Raw genomic sequence first — 27,583 nt, 5'->3', positions numbered from 1 at the left:
CTCTAAAGATATCGCCCACTGATTACCCTCTAGTTCTTACCCAACAGCTCCAAGTAGTGGCCCACAACAGACTGAACCTGCTCCTCAAAAGTCTTGAACTTGAACCCGAAAAGCTTCTCTGCCTTGGTGCTATCTACCTTTGAATCGAGTGTCACTACCTTTTCAACAGCCTCCAATTTGAACAAACCATCAGCGGCCGCCTGAGGGAAATGCTTCCTGATGAACTTTGGCGACTCGTTCCACTCAAACTTCTCAAGAGGGTGCGACGCAGCCAAGAAGTCCTCATTGCCCTCCACCTTGGGATCCAAAGCAAGGACATGTAGTCGGGCAACATCATCAACGTGAACGGAGCCACCAGGGATGGGCGGTCGCTGTGAACCAAGAAGCGGGCCCATGAGCATGTTGTTGGTTCCCTTGACAATCTGCTCGGCGGTCGTGACGGTATCATCCCGTCCGAGAACGTAGACGGGGAATATGTGATGAACGCCAAATGAAGGCTTTCTCTCTGCAATGAACTCTTTGGTCTTGTTAAATGCTGTAGCTTTGGAGGCGGAGTAGGCTTGAATGACGTTCTCGAAAGGGCCGTGAGGAGTTGGGGTTCGCGTTTCCTCTGTGTCATGTTAATATCGTGTAATTTATTGAGGAAATATTACCGAGACTGGTATCTCGCTGGGGGTGACAGAAGAATTCACGAGCTCAATAAACTTACCATTAATATATGTACCTGAGCCTAAGGTCTGTGGTGTGCCTAAGGAGAGGATAGATCCGGTAATGACAACTTTCTTTATTCCGGTTGCCTTTGTTGCTGACTCAAGGATGCCTATGGTGCCCTGGATAGCTGGCTGAATCATGTAGGTCTCATAGTCGATTCCTGGAGGAGCGTTGCTCGCCAGAGGAGAAGCAATATGCACGATATACTCGACGCCTTTGACGGCTTCATCGTAAGCTCCAGGGACAGTAATGTCCGGCACAATGACGCTGGTCAACTGCGAGGCATATGGAGTAACGGGCTTGAGTTGTGAGATCTTGTCAAAACCAGCTTGGTTTCGCACAGCGGCGCGGACCTTGTAGCCTGCTTCAAGAAGGAAGACCAAGGTTCGGAAGCCGATCATGCCAGTGGCTCCGGTGATCTGTAAATCGTTAGCTATTAGAACTGTTTATATGAACGAAAGTAGTGATGGAGAAAACAAACAAGAACAAGTTCGCCAGCCATGATGATTGATGTGAATATGACTTGGAGTGAGGTGAAAGTGTCTGTTGGATCGGGGTTCAAGATGGTATATATATAAAGCAGAAGCAATTAAAGCCAAAGAAAAATCCGATAATGTTCTTGGTGTTGGGACTGAGAGCTACTGATGCCACTGAATCTATTTATGCAAGAATCCAGGCGAAGGATCGATCCTGATGGCTGGAAACACCGCACTAACTAAGCCCAACGGCGTTGTTGGATCCGGTTATTCCCCTCTTTGTCCATCGCCTTCGCTCCTCCGACAAGCCTGAGAGTCCCTGCTTTGCAAGAAACATCGATGCATGATTTGTCATATAGAGACTAACGGTTCACGTCGTAACATTGGTTCCCTAATCGAGATCAAACCTCGGATGCATTCCATAGTCGCGCCATAGAGAAGCGGGTTTATGGAAGATCGAGTGGGTTCCTTAGTGAGCTATGAGACGGGGACTAGCGGAGAAAAGCGCTTCTACAGGAAATGCCGCTCTGTCCGCTAATCTTCTAGGGGTTATGTTAGCCTTAGAGGGCTGATTAGTATTCGGACTTTGGTGATGGGACGCGATTAATAATCTTCGAAGAGCGCTGGACTGATTCAGAATGGACGTGAGTGACGCTAGCGTCTTAGCATTACTTTCCCTGTTGGGATAATGGTATACCTATGGTTTGTTGGCTGTGAGGAATCAATTCTTCAACTCGTGTCCACATTATGGGATATACCATAATGAGAGTTGTAGAATGTAAAGATTTCACCAGGAACTATCGGGCATGTAAAGTCCGATAGCATACTCCTGGTTCTGGTGACTAATGTTGACGACGATTGCATGTATAAGCATGGCTACATTGAATGTAGTTCCGGCAATTGAGTTAACGACGCTTTGTCATGTGTTAATGGCCTATGGGGGTAGTATTCCTATTCTTGTTAACCCTTGGATGTCTGGCTCTGATTTATCATCCCAAATGACAATGTCTAGAGTCTCTGCATAAGCCGACCAACGACGACACGTCGGCAGTGTATCTGGATTGGTTCTTGCGATTGCCGAGGCACCAGAATGATGTCAAGAGAGATTATTCAGATTGAATATCCAACTGAATCAATTTTCATAATCATAATCTCTGAGAACAAACCTTTCCAGGATTATTGACTTCCAAAGTACATACCTGACTTTCAAACCGTCAGTCACATAGTTAACAGCATGAACGATGATCTTGCCTACTCAACGAATTAGGGAACCAAAAAAAAAAAGATATCTCATCTATAGAAAAATTAAGGACTAAAATTCAGTCATTCAGTCAGTATGATGGGGATAGAAGGAGTCATTCGAGTTGTTTGCTTAGTAAAGTCAACTCAAGCAAGACTCTGGCGATACTCAGAGCGGCCTGGTGAATCACCGACAAATTGACAATTGTACGTCAATTGCTTTATAACGGAATGAATATTATCCTCAATCACAGTTAAAATAATTAATATGAGTTTTAATTACTCCGAAGTGCAGTGCGAATAGTTCTGAACCACAAAACACATCTGAAGCCAGATCGTGTAACGCGCCTAATATTTCTGCCGATGCTAAAAGATATAGCCAAAACGACTATGTAAGCCAACCATGGATGAGCGCAACAGCTTTTAAGCTTCCAATGCTGACGTCAAGTATTATTGTTTTCGCAGATGAATTTTCTGTTTCCAAGAATTCCGCTGAAACGCTCATAATGTTGGAAGGCTTCGATACATTCACTATCACAACCCAGGATGAGCCGCACGTATCAATATTCGGCATCAAGAGTGGCGATGCCTCGTCATCGAAGCGGCCGCCGTTGTTACTCCTCCACGGATTCCCACAATCGCATCGCATCTGGCGCCGGGTTGCAGCACAGGTACAGGACAAATACAATATCGTCATAATCGACTTGCGCGGATACGGAAACTCATCCAAGCCGGCCGATATATCGCAGTATGTGAAAAGCTTTATGGCTCTCGATTGCATCAAAGTGATGGATGAGCTGGGCATCACAGAACCATTCTTCGTCTGCGCCCATGATCGGGGTGCAAGAGTGGCTCACAAATTATGTGTCGACTATCCAGACCGCGTGCGCAAGGCCATATTTCTGGATATATGTCCTACGCTTGCAATGTATTCAGTCGAGAATCCCAACTTTGCAAAGACTTACTGGCATTGGTTCTTCTTGATCCAGAAAGAGCCACTGCCGGAGACGCTCATATCTGCAAGCGCCCGGCAATTTGCGGAATTATTTATGGGAGGTCGACAGAAGAGTGGGCTGGCTATTTTCGAAAAGGAGAGTCTGGATAGTTACGTTGAGAATCTCGAGGACCCGGCGACAATACATTCTATGTGCCAGGACTATCGCGCAAGCGCTACAATAGACTTGGATGAGGCGCGGGAGGATGCAAAGCAAGGGAAACTACTTCAAAGCCCATTGAGGGTCATATGGGCTAGACATGGCGTCATTGGCAAATGTTTTGATGCCGTTCAGGAATGGAAGACTGCTAGCAACGCTTGGGTAGATGGTCATGACGTTGATTCGGGGCATTACATCCCGGAGGACGTGCCAGATGAAGTTGTATCTAATATCCTGGATTTTCTACAATAAAGAGCCTATTTTCAGATGTATGCGCAAAAAATTCTGCACCTTTACTTTACCAATAATTGCTTATACAAGCTTTGATCCATGCTAAACTGTGACAGGTTTGTGATTGAAGTTGAAGTGCGCTCTACTTGCAGCGGCATGAAATTACCCGAATAGGAATCTGTAGCTCTGGTGAGCTCCCCAAGCTTCTTCCTTGCTACGGTCAACTGCTGGGCAATATTTTCTCCCGTATAGCACATTGATGAAGTCGGCAAAAATATGTGATAAACAGGGTCGGAAAGAGAGCATGTTAATGTGAGAGTTAACGTGGCAGAGATTGTAGCCGGATTCTATTAAGCTCATCCGATATACTTCAACTGGCAACACTATACCCCGCCCAGTGATCGGCTACTTCTGTATGCGAAACAACTTGAACTGTGCGGGAGAAAGAACAAGCGTGCGCATGCCGATCCTTTGCTGCATCATGCATCTGCTGCCTTTTCTTTTTCCTCCCGTTTCATGTGTTTTTCATATTTCGTATCCGTCGCTTTTTCTTAGATTTATTGGGTCATCACTTCATCTAGTTCTATTATTGCTTCCTGTCGCCATTCTGCAATTCTGCCCCTCACTACCACCACCCAGAGGCCAAGATGCCGGCTCGCAAGTCTCTCAGAATCGCCGTCATCCCTGGCGATGGCATCGGAAAAGAAGTGATGGAACTGGGTGTCTTGTGTCTGGAGACCATCGCCACAATCTACAAGATCCAGCTGGAGTTTGAACACTTCGATTTTGCGAGCTGTGACTACTACAAAGAGCATGGCGAAATGATGCCCCCGGACTGGAAGGAGAAGCTTCTCCAGTTTGACGCTATATATTTTGGGGCCGTGGGCATGCCTGATCTCGTCCCGGACGATGTATCTCTCTGGGGAAGCCTGCTTAAGTTTCGCCGCGAGTTTGACCAGTATATCAACCTGCGTCCTTGCCGCCTAATGCCTGGAGTTCCGAGTCCGTTGGCCAACCGCAAGCCGGGAGATATTGACTTTTGGATTGTGCGAGAGAACACTGAGGGAGAGTACAGCAGCATTGGAGGAAAGATGTTTGAGGGGACGGACCGTGAGATTGTGATTCAAGAAACAGTCATGACGAGAACAGGAGTTGATCGCGTACTCCGATACGCGTTTGATCTTGCGCAGAGCCGACCGCGCAAGATATTGACCAGTGCAACCAAGAGTAATGGCATTAGCATCACAATGCCTTACTGGGACTCCAGGGTTCAGGAGATGGCCACAAAATATCCAGACGTCACCGTTGAAAAGTACCACATCGACATCTTGACAGCTCATTTTGTGCAGAGACCCAAGAAATTCGACGTGGTGGTCGGTAGCAACCTATTCGGAGATATTCTGTCAGATCTCGGCCCTGCATGCACTGGCACCATTGGCATCGCTCCGTCAGCAAACATCAACCCCGAGGGCAAGTTCCCAAGCCTCTTCGAACCGGTCCATGGAAGCGCTCCGGACATTGCAGGACAAGGAATTGCGAATCCAGTGGGCATGATCTGGGCTGGTCAGATGATGCTGCATCATTTTGAACATCGAGAGGCGGCGGATGCGTTGCTCCAAGCGATAGAGAAAGTCATGGCTCGGGCTCAAAAAGATGTTATTACGCCGGACATGGGTGGCAAGGGGACGACTAAAAAGTTTGGAGAGGCCATTAAGGATGAGATTTGGCGGATGGCAATAGAAGCCGGGAAGTGGTCGCCCTGAACAATGCCTAGGTCCATTGTTAGATATGAGTGTGCCCTGCATTCACTTTGCCATGCCTAATACTATTTGAGGAGTAAAAAGGTCCAATTCATCAGCACATTAATAATGCTGTATTCAGTGGAATATGATAAAGGAGCTGTATGAATCTTCAACTTTAGAGTCTCACCAAGATCAAGTCCATGTTTATTATTAGAAATGCCATCTTGATCTTATCAGATTTACATCGTTGCCACATCTCAGCCCATCACTAGGTACGTGAGATTGACCTCGGCATTCCCATCCATGCCAAATTTGTCAGCATGCCTTTCCCACCTAAACCGGGCTATCCGCACTTGAGCGGTGATATCTGCCTGCATCTGTCCGCAATATCCCGCAGATCAACTAACAACCTGCCATCGCGACGCCCAACCACAGCTATTGAGGGCTGAATCCGATATAGTGCATTTGCCTATTCCATCATGGAGCGGCGTTATGAGACTCTGGCCACGACGCCCGCACCATTCGCGTGCTTAGCATGCCGCGACTCTAAACGGCGTTGTGACCGCGCCATTCCCCAGTGCAAAGGCTGTCTCCAGTAGGGCTCCGATTACATACTCACGCACTCTTCAGTGCTCTATACTAATCAGCGACCCCCTATAGGAAGCGGATTGTGTGCGACTATCCCTACCGTCGCAAGAAGCGAGAGCGAAAGTCACCAACCACGGCTGCAGTTGTGTCTCCCACTTCCGGCTTACTTACTGATCAGGTTTCGACCGCAGCTTCAGCCGAGACCTCACACGCGAGCCCGGACTATGATAGCTTCCATCTCGTGTCCTCTCATTTTTCTGGTGCTAATTTTCTTACTGAACGATTTCTTGATCCTGAAGCGTTTACCAGTGCTCAGCTCAAGGTACCGGAGCCCGATATTGGTCACCTTATTACAAAAGATGTATCTGAGTGTGTCGGCGACGTTGCCAACATCAAGGCGATATCCGACAAGTTCTTCACTTCTGTCCATGAATGGATGCCAATCATATCGAAAATCCAGTTTCTGACCAACTTGGTCAGTTGGTTGACCCATAAACGTGCTGAACTCTACTTTCTCATCCTTGCCATGAAATTGTCCTGCGAGCAAGTTTCGGGACCGAGAACACCGCTTTATCAAATCACAAAGTACTTGCAGTTTCGAATTGAGAATTCCGGAGCTTTATCTCTTCAAGTAATTCAGGGCTCGGTTCTCATAGCCATTTATGAGATGGGGCATGGCATCTATCCGTCGGCATACTTATCTATTGCGGGGTGTGCTCGTTATGCTACCGCTCTGGGGATTGATAAGTCAATTCTCTGTCGAGATTTAGACGGTGTCCCGAGGAACGAGCTGGAGGAACGTCGCCGAGTGTGGTGGTCAATACTTGTGTTAGATAGGTAAGTATCGCCATTCCTTCCCTTCACTGCCACGCACCAAACTAACTGCAGTGTCAGATTTCTGAACTTGTCGGATCCAAGTCGCCATCTAGTAACGGCGGACCCAATCTTGGAGAATTGGCTTCCGGTTGACGATGCTGCATTTAATAATGGAGTGAGTTGCACCACACGATGTGGCGATGGATCTAATTTAACATAATATCCCTAGACCATCCGGCCTGAAGATGCCTATACACTCGGTTCGGCCACCGCCCTTGATCTAGGCCGATTTGCCCGATTTGCGCAGGCTGCTCATTTGATCGGCCAAGTTCTGCGTCATGTTGCCGAAGGATCAAGTGAGAGCGAGACGGCACAGCTGAGACGCACCATATTTTCTCTAGTCAGCGTTTCAAAGCTTGAAGCGCACCTAAGGCAACTGGAGTTCTGCTCCCAAACGGCTGTGTGCTACTGGTATGTGTGCTTCAACGAATCTATTCGTCTCGCTCGCTAACAGTTACAAGTGGAATACTGCTACTGGATTGCTCTCAATCGAGGAATAAGGACAGCGCAGACTCATCTGGCACACCACTCGACCAGCTATCTACAGAAACCAACCTGATTTCTCAAACAGCTCTGCAGATGTCCATGTACATCACACAGCGAGCCTATACGGAATTGTTTGGCCGCTCATCCCCGTTCCTGTTGCATATGCTGTACAAAGTGGCGTTGATCTACTTGGAAGCGTCGCGATCTACCCATGGCGATACTATTGCTGATAAGTTGCATATTATTAAGCAGGCGCTGGAGATTCTCGGACGCCGATGGCAGATTGGGAGTACGTATTGCCACCGCGCTTTTTCTTTGGGAATGTTCTAACTTGGTATGCAGATTCATATCTTTCTTTGTTATCACGGCACGAAATTATGCAAGCAATGAAGTAGAAGAGTGCCACAATTCTTCAATTCTTTTTTTTATATTTAAGCGACGACGCTCATGTGCTGAAAACGGCACCGAACATAAACCACAAAAGGTCTCTGTGGTATGAATCTACTTTACATATATCCAGCATCCTTTGCGATCCTATCCAAAAGTTTATGCAGCTTGACAGCCTTTTCGAAATCGGAATAGCAATCATTGTTGAGCGCGTATGCCTCAAATAATCTTGCGGTATTCACTCCAGGCGGAGCAACATTCTTGATATGGCTGGGCTCATCTTGTTCCCAGCCAATTGTTTTCACTTCCCCATCTTTTGTAATAAGACGCAGATTCCTCGCATTCGAGCCCGTCTGATAACCTCTGCCGCGGGTCGTGAGCTCGATTTCTCCTTCGGTGCCGGAAATGAGCCAACGCAGACCGTGTCTATCGATTGACCTGGGGGGTGTGCGAGTGGTGATGCTCACAACAGCACCACTTTCTAGCGTGCCCTGGACAAAGATGTGATCTGGAGAAGTTCTTTTCCTCTCGGGATCAATAACTTCTCCAGTCTTGCTGCTGATGAGCTTTACAATTGGATGTTGGACAGCCAAAATCGATTTGACACTGGCGAAATCACCAAGCACATGGACGAAGCCACTCAGGACTAGTTACGGATGCAAGTCAGTTTAAAGATCATCAACACATATGAGAAAAGCACTCACAATGGGCAAATATGATGTGGAATTCGTCCCCGCCACTCTCAAAATCCAGATAAAACTCAGCTTCTGCTGTCCAAGTATGAATTGGTCCAGTGGGAGGAGCAATCTGAACGTCGGAGCTGGTTACTCTACCAATTGCTCCGCTCTCAATTAACAGTTTAGCTTTTGCAAGCCATGGATCTGCGCAGAACTGTGTCCCGACTATGGTCTTTAAATTGGCCTCTTTAGCCAGTTGAAGCATCTCCTCAGCTTGCGCCGTGCTAGCACCTAGAGGCCATTCCACAAAGACTTGCTTCTTGGCCAACAGGGCAGGTTTGGCGGCGAGCAAATGTCTCGAAACAACAATGGACACATCAATGAGGTCAATATCGGGATCGTTGGCTAGGTCCTCTACACTGCCGTATGCCTTGACAGAGGAAGGTAGCTCGTGATATTCGATGGACCGGCGGGCTGATTCAACAGACGAGTTGCATATGGCGACGATTTCGTAATGAGGAGAAGGACGGAGGGAGGCGAGGTGTGCGGAAACACCCCATTTGCCTTGGCCAGCACCGGCTGGCTCGGCGCTGAGCCCAATAAGACCGACACGGATGGGAGACATTATGAATAAGTATGAACGATTGTAAGTTTGAAGAGGCGTGATTGAGGAGGAAAGAGAACAGAAATTGGGAGAGCCGGATGCTCTGCAATTTATACCTCGATCCCATTCGTTTTCTGTTTGCCTTCGGGGCCGAATCGGCCGGAAATTGACTGAATTATGCTGTGAAATATGAGTATTTAACAAATATAACCAGTTAAGAGGCTCCAATAGCAGTATTCGTGATATATCTTCATATATGCCATTTATAAAAGCACCAATACTATTGCATCCAGTTCCGGGACCCGCTTCAACTCCGACCAAAGTTGGTCCAAGACCCACCAGAACTCCGGCTGCCACTACACTTTGCTCCACTTGAATCCCGTTGCTGATGGCAATAATTCATATAAGTTGCTGGATTCATGTATAAAAGACGGGTTTCATAATGGCTGTAATAAATCGCAACTTGTTTTGGAAGCTGCCCAAATCCGGATTCGGATTTCTATGCATTTGGTGGCCGTTGTGTGCTAGACCTTAAGTTGTGCGGCGCCAAATATGCCGGGGTTGATTTTTACCCCCCTGTGATGAGAAGCTTCAATTTGACATGGACAGCGGTTGCGATGATAACACCCGGTGTTAGAATCTAAGTCGCTTGAATGGTAAATCTGAAGACAGATAATTGCATCAAATCTGCTTTTTTCGCAAATTGCTCGTCATGGGAGTACGTTCTCTAACTGGCAGATATAAACCCTGTACCACAAGCTTGGTTGGCATTGCTACGCTGAATGAACTAATTTACACGGAGAAACTTCTACTTGACTTATTCAAAACTGTGACCGCAGCATATAACTGATTCATTTCACAAAGAAACATACCAATGGCCAAAGTTGTCAGCGAATCTCCGTTTAACAGAGCAGATGCACTCGATCATAGTCGTCTTAGAGAATCTCATGAACAAATCCGTGGCGCAGCTTATCCCACTTCAGCGTATACCCCGCAGCAAAAATTCGATCCTACCATTGACCATATTCCGGGAGAACCAACGATATCATTAGCTGAGAGTAGCGAATTTTTGCATAGAGAGCTTGCTACACCGATACTGGACGAACTTTACAACGTACTTCACCTGTTTGCCAGAAAGCTTAGCAGCAATGTTGATGCCCTCCATGCGCAAATTTTCAAGGGCAGAAGTATTGTAGCAGTTGAGGATCCCAGGTTTCATCTCGTGCGGCAGGAAAGGAGCGTCTTCATAAAGCCGATGCCCGTTTGTTTGCTTAATTACGACTTCTGGATGCACTGCCTGGCTTCAAGTTTACATGCTGCAACAGTACCACTTTCGCATAGTCCAGACAAGCCATTGTGTGTACCAGATTCCTATCGGGCAATGGCTATGGGATTTATGAGATCGTATTCTCATCTCATTCAACATCAATCAGACCTCCGAATTGCGAAAGACCGTGGTCTCGTCCCAGAGGATATCACTTGGACCAGATGGTCCAAGTTCATCCGTGGTTTTCGTCTTATTCATGATGAAGAAGTAGCAAGGCGATATCACTATGGCCAGCTTCGGCTTACGCGCTTAAATTGGGCCATCTTCATATTTCGACCCAAAAGTGCAGGTAACAGTCTGCGCTTTTACTACCAGTCTCCATGGTCGGCGTCAGTCTTCATTCAGTATGCCGCGGTGCCACTGGCATTCATATTTGCCAGCGTGTCTCTCATTCTATCTTCGATGCAAGTCATGCTCACGGTACCCGATGACTCGCTTCTCTCTGGAGGGATTGGTGAAAGGGGGCTTAAAACGGTGCAGCGTATCTTTTGGTGGTTTTCTGTCGTAACATTGCTATTTACAGCCTTATCCTCGGTGTTGCTAGTCTTTATTCCGCTTCTTATCATTGTATATCAGGTATCTTGGGGAATCTGGCAATATCGAGGGAAGTAGAGGAGCTGGATGTTTGCCGATGTTGTGAGATAGAACCTAGCCAAAACTAGATGACATGTTTAGGCTTTGGTGTACAGGTTGTAATTAAGATCATTCGGCTCTTATACAGCCGTACCTTGCATGCTTCTTATTGGGTTATCTCAAATGCAATGCAATTACTCTATTTACCAATTGACGGTAGCCACGTCGTGCGTTTAATGGTCAATTTCGGTGTGCAATTGCCGCGGATCCTTGCATTTAATCTTTTGATTCACTTTAGTGATTGATTTACTCTCCCGCACATATCTTCTTCAAGCTTTTTGCCCAAAGTAACTGTCCCGCTCATTATTACGGCAAGAAAGTGATGGCATAGTTGGTCCGCAAAATGACTAGACAATTGAAACCTATCCCGCCCACGTTCACCATCCAATATCCGTGCAAAATGCTGAAGTAAGCCTGTTGCAAGACATTTATGCATGTCTTTCATCTTACATGTAGGTGGCAAATTGTGGTATATGCGTGCCGCATTATGTACCACCATACCTGACAATGCATTGGAATATCTTTTAATTACCACAAATGACATGTATGACATGTGGCTGTATGATCTTGCCCAGCCTGTTTGCTATACAGCAGAAGGTCGAATTGTATCTTTCTTTCGGCTACCTGAATATAGAACGTAAGGTAGGTGTTTAGTTGTTGCAACGGCGAGTTTCTAGAGGGTTTTGGACTCGGCGCCCTGTAAGCCGTTGAGGAATGTTGTAGAGAACTTTAACTATGAAGTGACTTCAGTCTTGTGTTACATGCTTATGCGTGTGCTCCGTACTCACTGTCAGCCCGCCACATTTTGAGACTTGCTTTCAGAGGTTTTCATATTTGCGGGCTAGTGAGACATAGCAGCCCTCGGTGATCCTATTACCCTCCCATAGATCATACTCACATCAAAGCCTCAGCCAGCCACTCACGATTTACTGATGTCAGCCTTCCCATAATTTCGTATGATCAATTTCCCCTAAGACCTGGTGCCTACTAATTCCAAGTAATCGCCGTTTCTCGAACTGTCATCACAAATTACTACCAGTGGCCGACTTCCAAGACACTTTCGGTGAGATGGTAGGAGAACCAACCAACAAGTAAGACAAATGTTGCCAAGCGGGTACCTCTATCACGGTAAGACTAGAGCACAACAAACGTTCTTGTATAATTGCCAAGTGGTGAATGCGATAGTTATGAATTTCGACGGGTATGTTCTTCTGCAAGCCATCGGAGAATATGAGACCAACTGGGGCCTATTAGGCATTTTGTGATCTATCTAGTGGAACAAGTGATGTAATTGTATATAATTCGACTCCGCTCAACATGGTGGAACGTCTATATTTCAAGGTATAAATATTCGACATGCCTCCCCGGAATCCGAGCCAAGCTTTATCCTATTCATCCAAGCTTTCCCTAAATTACTACTTGCTTATAGCTTGCTTCCTTAACTATTTCCAAATGAAGCCTCTTTCGTTCTTCACCGTGCTTCTAGCCGCCTCGGAAGTCAATGCCAAGGTGACTAATGTTCCTAAGAAAGATGTAAAGTGCAGTAAGCTATCTAACTCTCTGAGAAAATAAACACTATTTAATTCTTTTTCTAGGTGGTATCGGCCGTGCCTTTACTCCGTCGGATGTTACAAACGCCGGAAACGGTGCACTTCAGCACAAAGATAAGCCTATTGGTAAACATCATCATAATTTCTCCTTTTGCAATGTTCTAGATGATTGACTCTCTATGCTCAGGAGAACGGAAATACCCCCATGTTTACCACTTTGACCGCTCTGACTGCGGTAGCCCTCTCTGGGGATTCCCGCTCATTTGGACGATCCCCTACAGTGGAGGAGATCCTGGACTGGCTAGGGCTACGTTCACCTTTGTGGAGGAAGGAGATGAGTTAGTGGCGAGGTAAGCTTGACAAAACACGCAACTCGAATTATATGAATACTAATAACCTCTAAGATACTGCGGTACTTACGCCCACAAAACGAGACCCGGCGACAATGACTTTTATCGGTGCGACTGATTCTGGCAAACTGCTGATTGCTTTGCATGAGAAAGAGCAGTTTCCATATTGATACATCTCTATGAATAGTATCACATTGAATTCTAATAGTCAAATCTTGCCAATTATTGAACCCCATGTAGGATGTGCACCGCCGCTACATAATGAGGGACCAGACTCCAGATGGACATACTTCGTCAAAGATAATGCCTGCCTCTTTTACTCCTTCTCAAATAGCTCTAAAATAGCCCTGTTTCCACACGCGGCAGCTGCATCAATAGCCGTCTGCTGAGCGTTATCCTCCATCATGGGATCGAGCCCCATATCCCTAAGCTCCTGAAATCGTTCAACATCTCCGGCCGCAGCAGCATGTAGCAGACCTCGGCCTTTGTTATCTATAGCAAAGAAGTCGCCACCCAAGGCTTCCAGCATTGGCTTGACAAGTTCTGCCGAAGGTCTGTCCTCGTCACTGTAATAAAACCAAGACTCCGTCTTGGGGCAACTATAGAATGAAAACAAGGCCGTCTCACCACGGTTGTTGCGAGCATTTATATCAATACCTCGATCAACTAAGACCTGGAAGAAATTGCGTAAAGCTGCAATAGAAATGCTTTGTGCCAATATATGCAGCAAAGTCTCGCCCTTTTTGTTGACCACTGTAGGATCTGCTCCGGCTGCTAATACCATCTCTAAATCATCGGTGGTATGCTCGTCGGTAGCTCGTCTCACGGCATAGTGAAATGGAGTATCACCGCTTCCATCGGCTTGATTTAATAAACTCGGAGCCTTTTCGATGGCATAGGCCAAGAACTTTTTGTATGTGGTGAAATAAGAGTGCACTCTTCCGGCAAGCATATAATGAACGACATTTTGACCAAAGTTATCTGTAGCCTCTAATTCTGCACCGAGAGACAAGAGCTGTTGAAATGAGGAAACACGCTCCGCCAGTGAAGTACCACCATCTTTCACACATGATCCAATAATATGATCAGGGCCACCGCCATCGGGGCCACCCTTATTCTCGCATATCATATGGAGAAGAGTGCGGCCTTTGGTATCTCGATGGTTGACGTCGAGATTTGGAAGCTGGAGAAATGCGTCTGCTATTATGTCCAAATGTAGCGCTTCATGTATAACAGTGCATTCTCTATAGCCTTTCGGTACCTCGATAGTAGTGACTTGCAGCTCTGGGGAATCGGGCTCGACCACGGTCCCTGTGTCCCATTTTAGGAATTTTGCGAACGGATTGGCTCCATACTGAACAAGTGTCCTAATGATTTCCATTCTGACGGCAATTTCTTGATAATAACTCTCCGATGGATCCCAGGGCATGCTTAGTTTCATGGCAGCATAATGCAGTGGAAACTCTTCATGTGCCTCTACTTCATCTTTCTTTATATTCTTCTCGCCTGACTCCTCGAGTGGCTTGTCTCGACGTGTATTTGGGTCTATGCCGCTAGACAGAAGTGCTTGTAGAACTTGGACATTGCCAGAGTCAATTGCGCCAAAAACCGAATTCACTGTGACTGTCGCTCCGTGCTTGATGAGAAAATTGATCATGTCCACGTTGTGCCGCGCACTGGCGAGGCAGCTCTGACCCTTGTCATCAATCGCATTCACATCTGCTCCCCTTTCGATCAATATTTTAGCTGCGTCCCAGTTAAAGGGGCCTGGCCGATTATCGTCTGCTTCGAGAGCCATGTGAAGTGGTGTTTGCCCCACGGCATTGCGCATATGAATGTCAGCACCAGCATCAAGTAGATATGGCAGCGCCTGGTGAACTTGCCACCAGTGGTTGCCTCGGACGACGTAAAAGAGAGCAGACTCCATGGAATTGTCAGCCTCATTAATATTTACCGCATATTTCTCAACAAGCAATCGAACCATGTCCATGTTGGGCAACTCTCGCTGAACTGCGGTAACGATGAGTGGCTTAACGTAAGAGAGTGGATCGTTGCTCTTTGAGAAAAATAGACCTGGTTTTAATTTATCGCCGAAAGCGTGCCACTCTCCCTCTGCTAACCTTGTTTCTGTCTCAATAGATGCTATTTTGTCAACAAGCGTTGTGAAGCCAAGTGATATAAGATGCGTTAGGGTGCAGCTTTCGTCTGGATTAGGCTCGGAATTTTCAGTAGGCTTAGGAAGAAAGGTCACCCCTAGCCGAACAAGTTCTTCTAGAACGTGATATTCCCTCCGAATCAAAAACCGAATGACAAAACTTAACGGCACAACTTGATTTTGATCTCCGGGATGAATAAGGTTTGACGATGTCAAGGCCTGAACTGCAGCTTCGTGCGCATGGCGATATGCAACTTCGGAGAACTTTGTAAGTTCATTCAGTTCTTCCCCAGCGTCTGTGCCAAGTGACTTTTGAGCAAGCCTTAAGCATGCAGCTGTATAATCCCGTCGTTTCTTGACAGCTGTGTTGATGAAGCCCTCGTCCCGTATCCCAGGGCGATTTACAAGACGAGAAGTATCAGCCCCATGTTCAACAAGCATATCGACAATCTCCTCAAGCCTTGTTGTATCGCTTGAACCTATACCTCGAACTCCACTAGTCCATAGGTCATATCTATTCTTACGGTATGTATCGGCCAGCTTTACGGGGGCCATGTATTGATATTGGCTGTCATCCTGTTGTGGGTAAGGACGTTTCCATAGGTAGCATTCTTCTTCAAATTCAAGACAACCCTGGAAGATGTTCTTAGATTTGACATTTGCTCCGGCTTCCAGCAGAAGCGACACCGTTTCCAGTCTTCCTGACCTACAGGCGTAGTAAAGCGGTGTCTCAGTATCAGCGAAATGATCACGTGTGGCTTTTGCATCCACGCCCATTATTGCTCGACGTTTAATCGCATTCTTGTCCAAAGTTGCACCGTTGGGGCTGCCTGGTTGTATCGTGCTGTCATCAACATTTGGTACGTTCTGTTGTTGTTTCCTCAACGCATCTAACAGCAGGCCGACATTGTTGCTAGCTCTGCACCGGGCAGCAAGGTGGAGAGGAGTCAGTCCTTCGTGAGTATAAACCAGAGGGTTCGCGCCGGCATCAATCAGCTTCTTGGCATAGAGCTCCCCACAAGTCACTGCTATGTGAAGAGGAGTGATTCCATCATTATCGGAGACGTTGAGATTTTTCACTCGTGAAAGAATGAAATCAATGGGCATGATTTTCCCCGGCTCCATGCGTAGTGAACGGGTATGAGCTACACATAAAAGGTGCAGTGGCGTGCGCCCGGCATGATTTTTCTGCTCCAAGTCCAAACCCAGACCAACGAACCTTTCCCAGAGTCCTAGTATTCGCGACCCATGATAAGAGTCGTGATTTTTAATCTCCATGGCAATTGTGTGAAGGATGCTATTTCCATTATTGTCAACAGCATTCACATCGAGATTTAAACTAATCAAGAAGTCAAGTCTCGTCATGGGATTAGTCGCGTTACTTCTAGATTCGTAGGCATAGGGATGCGTCACTGCGTGGTGAAGAGCTGTTTCGCCCTGGAAATTGCGCTGGAAAGGTGAAAGTCCCCGATCAATGAGACATTTGATGTCTCGGTGCGGGTCTTCTTCATTCATAAACAAGAAAGGGGAGAGGGAACGAAATATCAGATTGTTTCCGTCGTTGTCAACCGCGTTGATGTCGGCACCCGACGCGAGAAAGACGTCCAGAGTCGCAGTCCGATTTCCGCTAACCTGACCCCAAAGTAATAAGGGGGTGAGGCCACTGTGATTTCGCGCATTTGGATCCGCCCCTCTGTCGAGCAGAGCCTTGACAAGCTCTGTGTTTTGGCCTTGGTGTTGCATGAGAATATGTAATGGAGTGTTGCCCTTATTGTCGACTGCATTGCAATTTGGCCCGTACTCCAAGAACCTCATCGCGGTGGTCGGGTCGGCTCTGGATATAAGACCGTGAAGGGGTGTTTCACCATTTTCCTTTGCGGCGTTGACATCAGCGTGTCCCTGCTCAACGAGGAGTGCTATAGACGAGGACACCGATTCCATAGCCGCACGAATAGAGTGAAGCGGGGTTGCTCCGTCGATATCAGTAGCATTGGCATCCAGCCCAGCCTCTAGTAGTAACTTGATGAGGACTGGGCATCGCGATGCGGTATGCAGTGCAGTTTCACCTGAGGGGGTGCGGTAGTGAATATCAACTCCGGCGTCGATCAGCAGTGGAAATATAGCTTGAACTCTGCTGTCAGAATATTCACTGGCTTCTCTATTGCAAAGGGCAAAGAAGCAGTTTAGCCTGGGGGGTCCCTCTTGCAGATGAGCCCATCGCCAACTTGCATTGTCGCCGGGATTGCATCCAATGTTAGCATCTGCTCCAGCCTGCAAAAGCATTGTTACCATGGCTTCATCAGCCTTCTCACAGGCTCTATAGAGCGGGGTTTGGCCATCAACGGTTGCGTTGATATCCACGCCAGGTTGCTGAAGCAGCATATCAACGCAATTTGATGATCCTGAACTGGCCGCCCATGCTATGGAGCGGTGCATCAAATCCAGATCGTCTCTTATGAACGGCAGAAACGCTTCCAATGCATCCAAATGACCATCACAGGCATACATGAGCGGCGTGTTACCAATAGTTGAAGGGATATTGCCACACCTTACCCAAGGATCCTCGAGAGTCTTCTCTGTTAAAGGGTTGACGCCGGCTTTCAACAATGCTGCTATAGCCGCAGGGTGTTCGTTGCTAGCTGCTACATGCAGAGGCTTGACTCCTGTATAACTGTCAGGTCGATCCAGGTCGGCACCGCCTTCGATCAACGTCGAAAGAACTTCCGCGTGCCCCTCAGAAGCAGCCCACCAACTAGATATTATGTTAGCTATATAACTAGAGAATGAAATCCAGCCACTATCTCGGTAGTTGTCGGTCTAGAGCGGAGAAAATCACTGCTTACAGAGGAGTTCTATCATAGATATCGGGCACATTGATGTCAAAATTCCCGAGTAGTTCTTTAACATATGATACCAGGCCTGCTTTGGCAGCGATATGAAGTTTCGTGACATTTCTGGCGCCCAGACTAGACTCTGGCCATCTCATCTGGAGCCATGCTTCCATATTGTTGTCGAGTTCAAATAGCTCATTAAGCTTTGCGTTGATCTCCGTTTGATCCTGACCGGCAGCTTCGGATTTTACAATATGCTGGTACCAATTACTGGCGGCATACTCAAAAAATGGGTATTGAAATCTGATTTGGACCTCGACGTCTTTTATTCTGCGCTTATACTTTCCCCTGCCACCGCCGAAATACCAGTTTCTATATGGCATGTCGTCCATGTTTTCGTCCGTTTCGAAGCCAACAGAAGCCAAGCATCCAGATTTCAGGTAAAGAATACACTGTAGGGCAAGTTGAGCATGCGTCGGACCCATCTGAAGGACTGGATATCCAGTCTGCTGACCCCCATCTAACCGCGTAGACCCTTTGAGGTATTCTGTGAAAGAGTGGTGGATTACTGAAACTGTTTCATCAGGTAGGATTTCCAATAATGGACCACATGCAGCTCTGATGAGTTCTTTGGTGGACTTGATATCGCGCTCAGAATCCTCAGAAAAACTGACTCTGATCATCTCTGCCAGCTCAAGTAGCCTCAATGGACGGGTGGCATGAGTGACTGATTGCAGAATGAGATGCTGGATACTGTCTGGCACACCGGATCTTTTCGCATGTTCGCTTAATAGATCAGTATATAGAGCATTTAAATCCGTTGGAAGCTTCAAAAGAACTGCCTTGATATCGACATTGGGCTCGAGGAACGCGTCCATAGCTAGCTTGGCGTAAAGGAATAAACCGTTGGCACGACCGGGGACTGCGTCTGCGATAACTTGCCAATCGCTCTCTGGGATATTGGATCTTGATAAAGCAAAATGGACATAGGTCGAAATGTCCATATCAACCAAAGCTTCTTGCAGACGAATGTGTAGACAAGGAGTCTTTCTCAGAGGTATTTCGACACTTGCGACGGGGCGACTGGTGATCAAGATCTTGACTGTCTTTGGTCGCCACTGGCCAATCTCTCCAAGAGTTCGGAGAAACTCCTCGTTGCCTCGGTCCATCTCATCGAGTGCATCAGCAACACAAAAGACTTTTCCAGGAAGGCTAGCAAAGGCTAGTCGCAGTTGATTCCACATCGTTTCAGACGACATGCTCTCAAGAGATCGATGAGCATCTACATAAGCTTTCAGTTGCTTCTGTAGAGGAGGGCTATAGCTGAGTATTTGGTCCATCCAATCTCGCAGTAGAGCCCGGGGCTCGTGATTGGCGTCAATGATCTGGCGGAAAAAGAAGTATAACACTGGGGTGCCTGGGTTCGACTTGGCAATTTCATCAATTATACTGGCCGCCATCACCGACTTTCCAGATCCCGGAATGCCTTTGATCCAGAGAAGTCCATGCTCGTCGTTCTGAAGCCATTTTTGATATTGATCACTTGAAGTGAGCCAATTTCCTGTGCCCGCAACATGGGATGACTGGTGCCTGCGGAACTCTCCCCCCGCAATGTCGTAGGCAGTTGGCTGCAGCCAAGATCGAATCTTTTCTATGACCTCCGCAGGCTGGGGCAGCAATTGCTCTGGATTGTAATCACTGACATCGTCTCGGCCAATAAACACAGCATCAACATCTTCATCGCTGGTCTGGCTTCCTAATCCCATGATGCTGGCGTGGATCCAAAATTTGAGTTGCTAAGTGCTGCCACGGCAATCGAACAACACGATCAACTTATCTTGTGAAATAAAATAATTGAGAAGTAAAATAAGCAGGATTGTAGCAGCAGCTGAGTATAAATTGAAATATTAACATCCAGGCTGAAAAATGGAAGCCTATTGCTGTGCCTGTGACATTACGTTGTCCCCCTTGGTGCTCACTTTGACCGCCCAAGCCCAAGATCTACAGTGGATGAGCTGATGCTTGCTGCCTAGGTCTAATGCATAGTGAGTCAGACAAGTTTGTATGCACTTCATGTAAGCGCTTCAGCTTTGGTGATTGGATGCTCTTGCTCGCCTAATGGTTAGCCTAGGACTTCAGGATTCTGTTTATATATAGAAGTGCAACCAAGAAAGTAGGTAATCCACGACAAATATGCCCTGAACCCCACAGATTGTAGAGCTGGCCACTGGACCCAATCACAACCTATCGATGTACCCAGACAGAAGCTTAATGGATGTGCATTCACTTGTAAGGTCCACGATGAAAGCAAAAGACGATTAAGCCGATGCGCCTTGCTTTTGCTATATAAATATCAGCTTGGGTAAGAAACAATTTTCTCGCTTCTGTCTAGCAAATGTCACCGCCAAAGCTTAGCTCGATGCGATTACCGCCGTTAGGTAACTCTTGGGATAACAGCCAGCAAGCTTAGATGGGAGAGATTGCGAGAATAGCATGCATAGGATATAGAGAAGGCAAGAAACATCCTAAAGACAGGGCCAGGATAGCATTTTATATAAGATTGGTTTCCTCTTGAACGATCAAGGCATATGTGGACCAATCTAAGGCCTGCGAGATTTGGAGATGCAATATGGTCAGAAATTAAGAGGGCCAAGACGCTCATTTTAGCTCTATAGCCGCGGGGTTAAAGCGCCACATCAACAGATACGGAGTGGCAGACTAATAGCCCTACAAATCATCTATTCTCCGGGCCCTGCCGGAGCGTATGCGCCAGCCCATTCATTGCTTACAATTTGTGCTTAGTAAATAGTAAATGGCCGAAACATTCGAAACTTTGTCATGAAACTCAAGACGAGTATTGCTCGACGGAAAGAGTTGCTTTGAAATCGTGAGCTTGCCAAGTAGGGTAGTAAGATCAGGCTAGGTTGCGTGAGACTAGGATTAAAGCGGAAGTATGCTTTATGAGATGCCGAACTGTATATTAATCTGAATTACTACTCTGATTATTAAATGGCAATCCAGCAACATGATGTGCTGAACTGCAGGTAACTTTGTTTCAGCATTAGCACTGATACCTTGCTAAACCACATGTGGAATCAGAAGAAAAATGATTCCAACGTCCAGCTCTTGATTAATAACATGCAAATAAACATCGATTGAAACAAAGAACTCACAGCTAGACAATTGAAGAAATGGCAGTATAAATATGTCTCTCAAAGCCCATCTCTGGTCGAGAGAATTTCATCTATCAATCAATCACCTACATCCATCTATCTTATCATTGAAGAAGAAAATCTCAATTCAATAACATTTGCAGCCATGGCAGAACAAAAAGCAGTAATGATCACTGGGCGTGGCGAACGACTTGTCCTAGGAACTAGACCCATACCGACTCCTGGACCCAATGAAGTCTTAGTGAAGATTAGCATCGCGGGATGTTAGTATCATGATGCTCTACGGCCTTGCTAGCATGACTGACCAAAATAGTGAACCCACATGACCAGTATGTTCGTGATCTGGGGTACTTTATCGGCGATAACGTGCCCTCCCCATTTGGCATTGATATTGTCGGTGTTGTACATGCTCTCGGAAAAGGCGTCGACAAGTTTCAGGTTGGCGATTTGGTCTTTGGGAATGGAGATCCATTCATTGGAGATTACATGGGCACCCAAGAGTACGCCATTATGGATGTCGGTTTCATGGGCCGAGTCCCTTCTTCAATCACACAGGATGAGGCTGCGACATTGCCCTTGAATGTGCTTACCATGTACATTGCTCTGTTCCACTCATCTACTCACGCCATCCCATCTCCTTTGGCTCCTGAAGGACAATCCTTTGATTATAAGAATACACCTCTCGCCATCATTGGAGGTGGCTCCAATTGCGGCAAATTTGCCATTCAGCTTGCTAAGTGGGCTGGGTTTGGTACCATTATCGCGATCGCAGGCAAGGCTAACTCCAACCTTCTTCGTGACCATGGAGCTACCCACGTCATCGACAGAACACTGAGTAACGACGACATTGAGGCTCAGGTGCGAAGTATTGTGGGAGATAACCTTCTGCATGTGTGCACTGCAGTCGCTACAAAGGACCTAACGCTAGGTGCCAGGATTCTATCAAATAGCAAAAAGGGAATACTAGTTCCACTGACAGCTGGCGAAGTCGACGACACTAAGCTCAACAAACAGGCAGGATACCAATTGCGCCGTTTCCTCTGTCGTCCACATGAAGATGACAGGCGAGAGCTCTCAACCGTCTTTTGGAAGTCTTTCCCAGATCTTGTTGATAAGGGAGTTTTCAAGCCGACTCCATTTGAGATTGTTAAGGGGTTAGATGCAGACAAGATCAACGAAATCCTTGATCAGTATGGGGCTGCTAAAAACCCAACCAGACCGAATGTACACGTCACTGAGGTCTAGATAGGCTAGCGAATAGAGATATTGAAGGTAGTCATTCATTATCCTCAAAACTAAAATAAGACATTTGTGTCTTGCATAGTTACCGTGAGCTTGTAGTCAGTCTGAATTTAGTAGGTGGCAGGTCTCTTCAGGTAGTTACGAGCCGAACTTGAAATGTTGTGATAGTTGCCTTTCTTACGCCGCAGTATAACCGTTTCTTATACTCATTCTAGAGGCTTTACCTCTCTAATTGGTAGCTTGCCCTAGAGTCACAATCCCATACAATGACTATAATTATGACTGTTACCTTCATAAACTATAGTTGTATACGTATACCTGCCACCGCTCTTAGCGGTGTTGACTTTATAAAAGGCTTTCAGCAGAGGATTACTTGTACATAGCCCCTAAAGCCCTCCTTGGGTTAGGCTACATAGAGCCAACAAATGTGTGAGAGCTAGAGAAGATTTATTTTACTCTTAGACTTCCGAACCTGCTCAATTGCTTGTATAATCCAACGTAAAAAGCGGCATACGACTTTTATTTTAGATATAAATACGAGCTGCTATTACCACATGAGAAAAACGAATACAGGTTCATGTAGGTCAATTCAGTCATTATCTACGTGGTATTTTCACAGAAATTTCAGCGTCAGTTAAGGTGTTTACTTGCATTCAAGAAACAAATAGTAAAGTGCCGGATGGTCTATCATTAAACTTACAGCTACTACTGAGGAGTGCAATAATCATTAACGGCGCGTTTATTATGGAGAGTTTCAAGGAAAAGCGGTGGTAAATGATAAACACATTGATGAAGCATTGAAAAAAAAAAAAATCCTCTGCATTCGCCAAAGAATATGGGGAATCCCATTAAAGAGGGTAACAACCTATATCGCGGTTACTCAAAGATAAACTATACTTATGAATAAGACATATTCACTATCTAGATGCTATCTTATGTTGCCATTAAAGCAATCGTAATGTTAACATCTCCCAAGGCTCCAGGGCCATGATTCCAGGGCTCAACCGTCATTGCATATGGAGAAGATACGGGATCATAGCCTGTAGTTTTGAAGGAGTTGCTAGTCGAGAAGTAAGGAGACTCCCAGTAGAGACTGCAGATTTTCGTCTTCCCGTCATAAAGATCCATGGTACCTTCAACACCGGTCGAGGTACTCTTACGACCGCATGATTGGGCAATCTCCATTGAACCAGGAGAGACAACAATTTTGTCGATGTCGCTGGCAGGGATCTCATGCGATTCATCGCCCAAGTAGAACTTGCCCCTAAGGACTATTATAAGAACCAGAACTCGAATAGATGTATTATAGGCCATTCACTTACCACTCAAGCTTGGCGTTTTCGAAAGAGATGCTGTTGTTCCTCATCCGATTATGGACACGAATGTTAGCGATTTGCGCTATATCGTCTGTCTCAGACATATTGAATAGGACGTGTATAAAGAGTAGATTGGCTGTGACTGCAATTTTCTGATGTCAACTTTGTCATTCAAGAATTGACAGGGGGGGACGCCATTGTTCCTTTATAATCACAGTATTAACCTGACTTATAATACTAGGTTTCTTCTTAATCTCTACATAAAAACTCCTCCGCCGACTGACGTGCTTGGCGTTATTTACATAACTATTGCCAAACTCAAATATCTCACTTTCAGCCAGCCCTGGGCAGTGGCAAGAAGAACCCCAGAAGAGCATTCTCTGGGCAGTAAGATGATAGAATTTGCTACTTGATTTTTTTTCTCATTAGCCTCGAGCCTCGAAAACACTGAGACTGACACAGTTCATCTCAAGGGAGTCCGAGACAAAAGGAAAGACAATTGGGCCATCCCCGCGGCAGGTTTCACAAACTCCCTTCAAAGATGCTCGAAAAAGGCATACATCAGCTCACGGTTGGTGTTTGTGGCTTTCTTTGCTACGTAAGTGACGTCCGAGTGGAATGTGGCTTTATTGATGGCTAGCTGAGCTGGTAACCCTGCGTGCAAAAAATTGTGCCTCTGGGGTTTTCGTTTTCCTAACAGTCCCTTACCGCGGACTACCAGTAATGAGTTACGTTAGGATGCCCCATGAGGGGTATACAAGTCAGATAACGTGAAGTCTTAATTATGAGAAGGGAAAAATCGCCGTAGATTAATACAAAATAACAGAGTGATATGAACTTCCGCGTAATATATGACAATGAAGCCTCTAGTAATAGTGGGGTGTTTCATTACAGCTACTTGGATTCTGCATAGGTGCTTCAAGCCACATTCCTTCTTAAATGTTACCGTTTTTGGTGCTGAGCCATCATCTGAATTACAGAAATATGCTGGGACAAGGCGTAATATTATTCTTATGCTTCAGTGTAAACCAGTCATGGGACAATACCTTTTTCTTCTCTGGCTCCCCTGATACTCGTGATATAGGTATTGGTAACAATACAAGTCCATTAGGTTACATAAATGTATTATAGAAACTCGAAATTGCGTTAGAGAGCATCTGTTGTCCAAAGCTCTTAATCCCCATAAGAGAAACCTGGGGTATGCCGTTATCAGGATACATCACGTAGGCAAGTATCAAGACAGTGATGCCTCAGAAATTCAAGCCATTGACGCCATGCCTGTTCTTTGCCTTTGGAAGCCTCATTGTGGGTTAAATGCTAAGTGGAGAGGGCGATTTCGCATGGCAATTGCTTTCAAAGCTAGTGGGTAGAGCAGGCGTCATATGTAAAATATAAGTATCTAGCATGTTCCACAGTCAACAAGTAATGTTCACATATCAGGTTTATTCAGACTATCACGAAGAAATCTTGTTCTATTCTCTTCATATTACGACTTCCCATACAAGATGCCCAGCCAAGATCGTGTTCCTTACGTTGATGGTCTTACTGAAGGCCAAGGGTAATTTACTCCAAAGGCGATCTGGCCATGACTTTATAGAGCCCTAATCAGTATTCCAGTTACAACACCTTTCTCCAAAATGGCTGTATGCATGGGGCTGTGTCTATAAAAAGAAAACAGAACCAGGCAGAAACAGTCACTCCTGTTGAAGTTACATACGAAGCTGACCTGGTCACTGATTATGAGTGATTTATTCAATTAATCTTATATCTCTACTCGTATTGTTTCTAACAATTAATTGCAGGAAACTTGTCGACACTCTTGGCATTAGCGCTGGCGCGGGTATCTCCAAGATGGAGATTGGGGGGGAGATTGATGCCAAGTTTCTTGATCGTACAGAAGTATAATATTAGCACATTGTCGAATGAGTGGATTCAAGATACTGACTACAAGATTAAATTAGATGGAAGCGAGTTTCCTGACATATCTGGTCAGGGTGGACGTTCGACAACAGCCAGGTACCTCTTCTGAGTATAGCTTCAACTGGACATCGCCAGCAAACCCACATGACGTTTATGGGGATCGCTTCATCAGCGGTAATGCTAAATATTTCCTACCTATATCTGATAAAATTATCATGTAGTACTAATTGAAGCTTAGATTTTGTAAAGGGCGGTGCACTCTTCGCCCGAGTTTCCATCATCACCAAAGACACCAGTGTGCACAAAGAGATCGAGGAAGCGTAAATGTCCCATCCCGATCATCCCATCTCATGACTTCACAGCAATTCGATAACAATTTTAAGCAGTGCCAAAGTTACATTCCCGGTTTATGGAATCGATGTCAAAGTAACAGAAGAAATTAAACAAAGCATTGACAAGATCCACAAACACTCAGAAGTGAATATATATCTACATTATGTTGGAACTCCTCCGCATTACTTTGTCACACTTGCGGCGGGTGACGATGAAAATTTGCTAGCACTCAAGCAAACAGCAGACAAGTTTCTTAAAGATGCAGAAAGTCATGAGTGGAAGCGATTGTAAGTATCGCCAACCATTTACTGCTCTCTCTTCCTTCGCTGACTTCTTGAAGCGCAATGCTCGAGAAATATAACAATATTCCCGATTGGGGACAGAAGTTTACTCCTTTGAACTATTCCCAGGCAATGGACTTGAGCTGGTCGGTTTTTGATGATTTTACTCAGTATTTTGCCATACAAAAAACTATCCGCCAAAGTACGATTCCGTATCGCACTGACGATACTGTTTTTATGCGCAGATCTAACAAGATCGTTAATAGTCAACCCGGAGCATTACAAAGGCGGCAGGGAGCAGCGAGATAAACTGGACCAGCACTCAAGTGCCGTCATTGGAGGTTATAGAAGCTGGGTAATTTTATGTTGTAACGCGATTTGATGCATGTGCTCTGCTCACCGCTGATGATAGGTTGTGGATGTCAGTGCAGACCCCGAAAAAGCTAAGGAAAAGCCGCCGTTCGACTATCCAAAAGTCTTTCTCCAAGAAGTGTTGGTAGGTTTTTTTTTCCGCTTAAGAAATACATAAATTTCTTCCTTTGGTTTGGTACTGACTTGATGAAACTCAAAGGCTGCAGTTCAGAGCACACACTTTATCGCTCAGAGCCTTCACTTCTCTTCTGGCAAAAGGACTCACTGTACGATTGACCCAGATTATGCTCTCCTACTAGATACCTGCTAACAAGTATGCCACATAGTCATTGACGATCACCTTCACCCCAATGCTAAAAAGCTATTCGACGTAGAAGCATATAGCTTTGGGGACGTCATTGGCATAACTAACGTCATATTTGCAAAGAAGAATTCAGAGGATACATTCATATGCCTGATTGGTCGTGGAATATCTCCTGGATACGAAGAAATGAGTCGCTTATGGGTTTCCGAAAACAGAGTCGAGGGAGTATTCGACCAAAAGATAAATGTTTACGGTGCGGATGGAGCAGGATATATTGAGCTTGAGTTGGAGGAAGTAGAAGGCCAAAACTCTAGTGACCTTCTCTTCAGTTTCTATGCCAGAAAGGCTAACTGATATATGCGGTCCAACTTTGGGTTTACTACTTCAGTTTGGAAATATAACCCATAGCTTTAGGTATATCTTGGTGGTTGAAGTTTGGCATCTCAATAACACTATTACACGTTGTGATGGACTGAATACTTGACTTATTTAGTCTAAATGAGCTATAGAGCTAGATAAATACGGTATGCGATTGAATTTTATGATTTTTTAAGCACTTGAATGTGGCTATGGTACATGAAATGCATGGAGGTGAGCACATGCTACCATCTCAGTCTATTATTAT

The 27,583-nt window shown here is 45.8% G+C and overlaps 11 protein-coding genes across 11 annotated transcripts; 7 read left to right on the top strand and 4 right to left on the bottom strand.

Annotated features, from left to right (window-relative positions):
- Positions 1–29: 29 nt before the first annotated feature.
- On the bottom strand, positions 30–1,213 carry TRIVIDRAFT_194484 (uncharacterized protein; the record flags this gene model as incomplete). The annotated part of the gene is made up of 3 exons (XM_014096747.1): positions 30–610; positions 710–1,130; positions 1,193–1,213. 3 exons carry the CDS (start codon positions 1,211–1,213, stop codon positions 30–32), a joined length of 1,023 nt encoding a protein of 340 aa, XP_013952222.1.
- A 1,719-nt stretch (positions 1,214–2,932) lies between these two features.
- Positions 2,933–3,832, top strand: TRIVIDRAFT_44652 (uncharacterized protein; the record flags this gene model as incomplete). The annotated part of the gene is made up of 1 exon (XM_014096746.1): positions 2,933–3,832. The coding sequence occupies one exon, from the start codon at positions 2,933–2,935 to the stop codon at positions 3,830–3,832; it is 900 nt and encodes a 299-aa protein (XP_013952221.1).
- Positions 3,833–4,458: 626 nt separating this feature from the next.
- On the top strand, positions 4,459–5,574 carry TRIVIDRAFT_44441 (uncharacterized protein; the record flags this gene model as incomplete). Its single annotated transcript, XM_014096745.1, has 1 exon — positions 4,459–5,574. One exon carries the CDS (start codon positions 4,459–4,461, stop codon positions 5,572–5,574), a length of 1,116 nt encoding a protein of 371 aa, XP_013952220.1.
- Positions 5,575–6,424: 850 nt separating this feature from the next.
- Positions 6,425–7,468, top strand: TRIVIDRAFT_159674 (uncharacterized protein; the record flags this gene model as incomplete). Its single annotated transcript, XM_014096744.1, has 3 exons — positions 6,425–6,978; positions 7,036–7,132; positions 7,187–7,468. Coding segments are annotated over 3 exons (933 nt in total), but the record flags the coding sequence as incomplete, so codon positions are not given.
- Positions 7,469–8,009: 541 nt separating this feature from the next.
- Positions 8,010–9,192, bottom strand: TRIVIDRAFT_67231 (uncharacterized protein; the record flags this gene model as incomplete). Its single annotated transcript, XM_014096743.1, has 2 exons — positions 8,010–8,536; positions 8,595–9,192. The coding sequence occupies 2 exons, from the start codon at positions 9,190–9,192 to the stop codon at positions 8,010–8,012; spliced, it is 1,125 nt and encodes a 374-aa protein (XP_013952218.1).
- A 1,045-nt stretch (positions 9,193–10,237) lies between these two features.
- Positions 10,238–11,089, top strand: TRIVIDRAFT_137553 (uncharacterized protein; the record flags this gene model as incomplete). Its single annotated transcript, XM_014096742.1, has 3 exons — positions 10,238–10,478; positions 10,539–10,952; positions 11,022–11,089. Coding segments are annotated over 3 exons (723 nt in total), but the record flags the coding sequence as incomplete, so codon positions are not given.
- Positions 11,090–12,583: 1,494 nt separating this feature from the next.
- Positions 12,584–13,149, top strand: TRIVIDRAFT_45019 (uncharacterized protein; the record flags this gene model as incomplete). The annotated part of the gene is made up of 4 exons (XM_014096741.1): positions 12,584–12,674; positions 12,727–12,807; positions 12,869–13,031; positions 13,086–13,149. The coding sequence occupies 4 exons, from the start codon at positions 12,584–12,586 to the stop codon at positions 13,147–13,149; spliced, it is 399 nt and encodes a 132-aa protein (XP_013952216.1).
- Positions 13,150–13,347: 198 nt separating this feature from the next.
- Positions 13,348–19,783, bottom strand: TRIVIDRAFT_45173 (putative ankyrin repeat protein; the record flags this gene model as incomplete). Its single annotated transcript, XM_014096740.1, has 2 exons — positions 13,348–17,938; positions 18,030–19,783. The coding sequence occupies 2 exons, from the start codon at positions 19,781–19,783 to the stop codon at positions 13,348–13,350; spliced, it is 6,345 nt and encodes a 2,114-aa protein (XP_013952215.1).
- Positions 19,784–21,335: 1,552 nt separating this feature from the next.
- Positions 21,336–22,435, top strand: TRIVIDRAFT_204945 (uncharacterized protein; the record flags this gene model as incomplete). The annotated part of the gene is made up of 2 exons (XM_014096739.1): positions 21,336–21,453; positions 21,504–22,435. The coding sequence occupies 2 exons, from the start codon at positions 21,336–21,338 to the stop codon at positions 22,433–22,435; spliced, it is 1,050 nt and encodes a 349-aa protein (XP_013952214.1).
- A 930-nt stretch (positions 22,436–23,365) lies between these two features.
- Positions 23,366–23,852, bottom strand: TRIVIDRAFT_67227 (uncharacterized protein; the record flags this gene model as incomplete). Its single annotated transcript, XM_014096738.1, has 2 exons — positions 23,366–23,696; positions 23,755–23,852. 2 exons carry the CDS (start codon positions 23,850–23,852, stop codon positions 23,366–23,368), a joined length of 429 nt encoding a protein of 142 aa, XP_013952213.1.
- A 1,401-nt stretch (positions 23,853–25,253) lies between these two features.
- Positions 25,254–27,312, top strand: TRIVIDRAFT_226129 (uncharacterized protein; the record flags this gene model as incomplete). The annotated part of the gene is made up of 11 exons (XM_014096737.1): positions 25,254–25,306; positions 25,366–25,491; positions 25,551–25,647; positions 25,710–25,842; positions 25,907–25,988; positions 26,055–26,288; positions 26,342–26,484; positions 26,549–26,637; positions 26,695–26,778; positions 26,854–26,920; positions 26,981–27,312. 11 exons carry the CDS (start codon positions 25,254–25,256, stop codon positions 27,310–27,312), a joined length of 1,440 nt encoding a protein of 479 aa, XP_013952212.1.
- Between the last annotated feature and the right edge of the window lie 271 nt (positions 27,313–27,583).

The sequence above is a fragment of the Trichoderma virens genome (assembly GCF_000170995.1).
Source record: "Trichoderma virens Gv29-8 chromosome Unknown TRIVIscaffold_87, whole genome shotgun sequence".
NCBI classification, from domain to species: domain Eukaryota; kingdom Fungi; phylum Ascomycota; class Sordariomycetes; order Hypocreales; family Hypocreaceae; genus Trichoderma; species Trichoderma virens.
The sequence above is the reverse complement of the archived record's forward strand: the minus strand, read 5'-3'. Positions and strand labels throughout refer to the sequence as shown.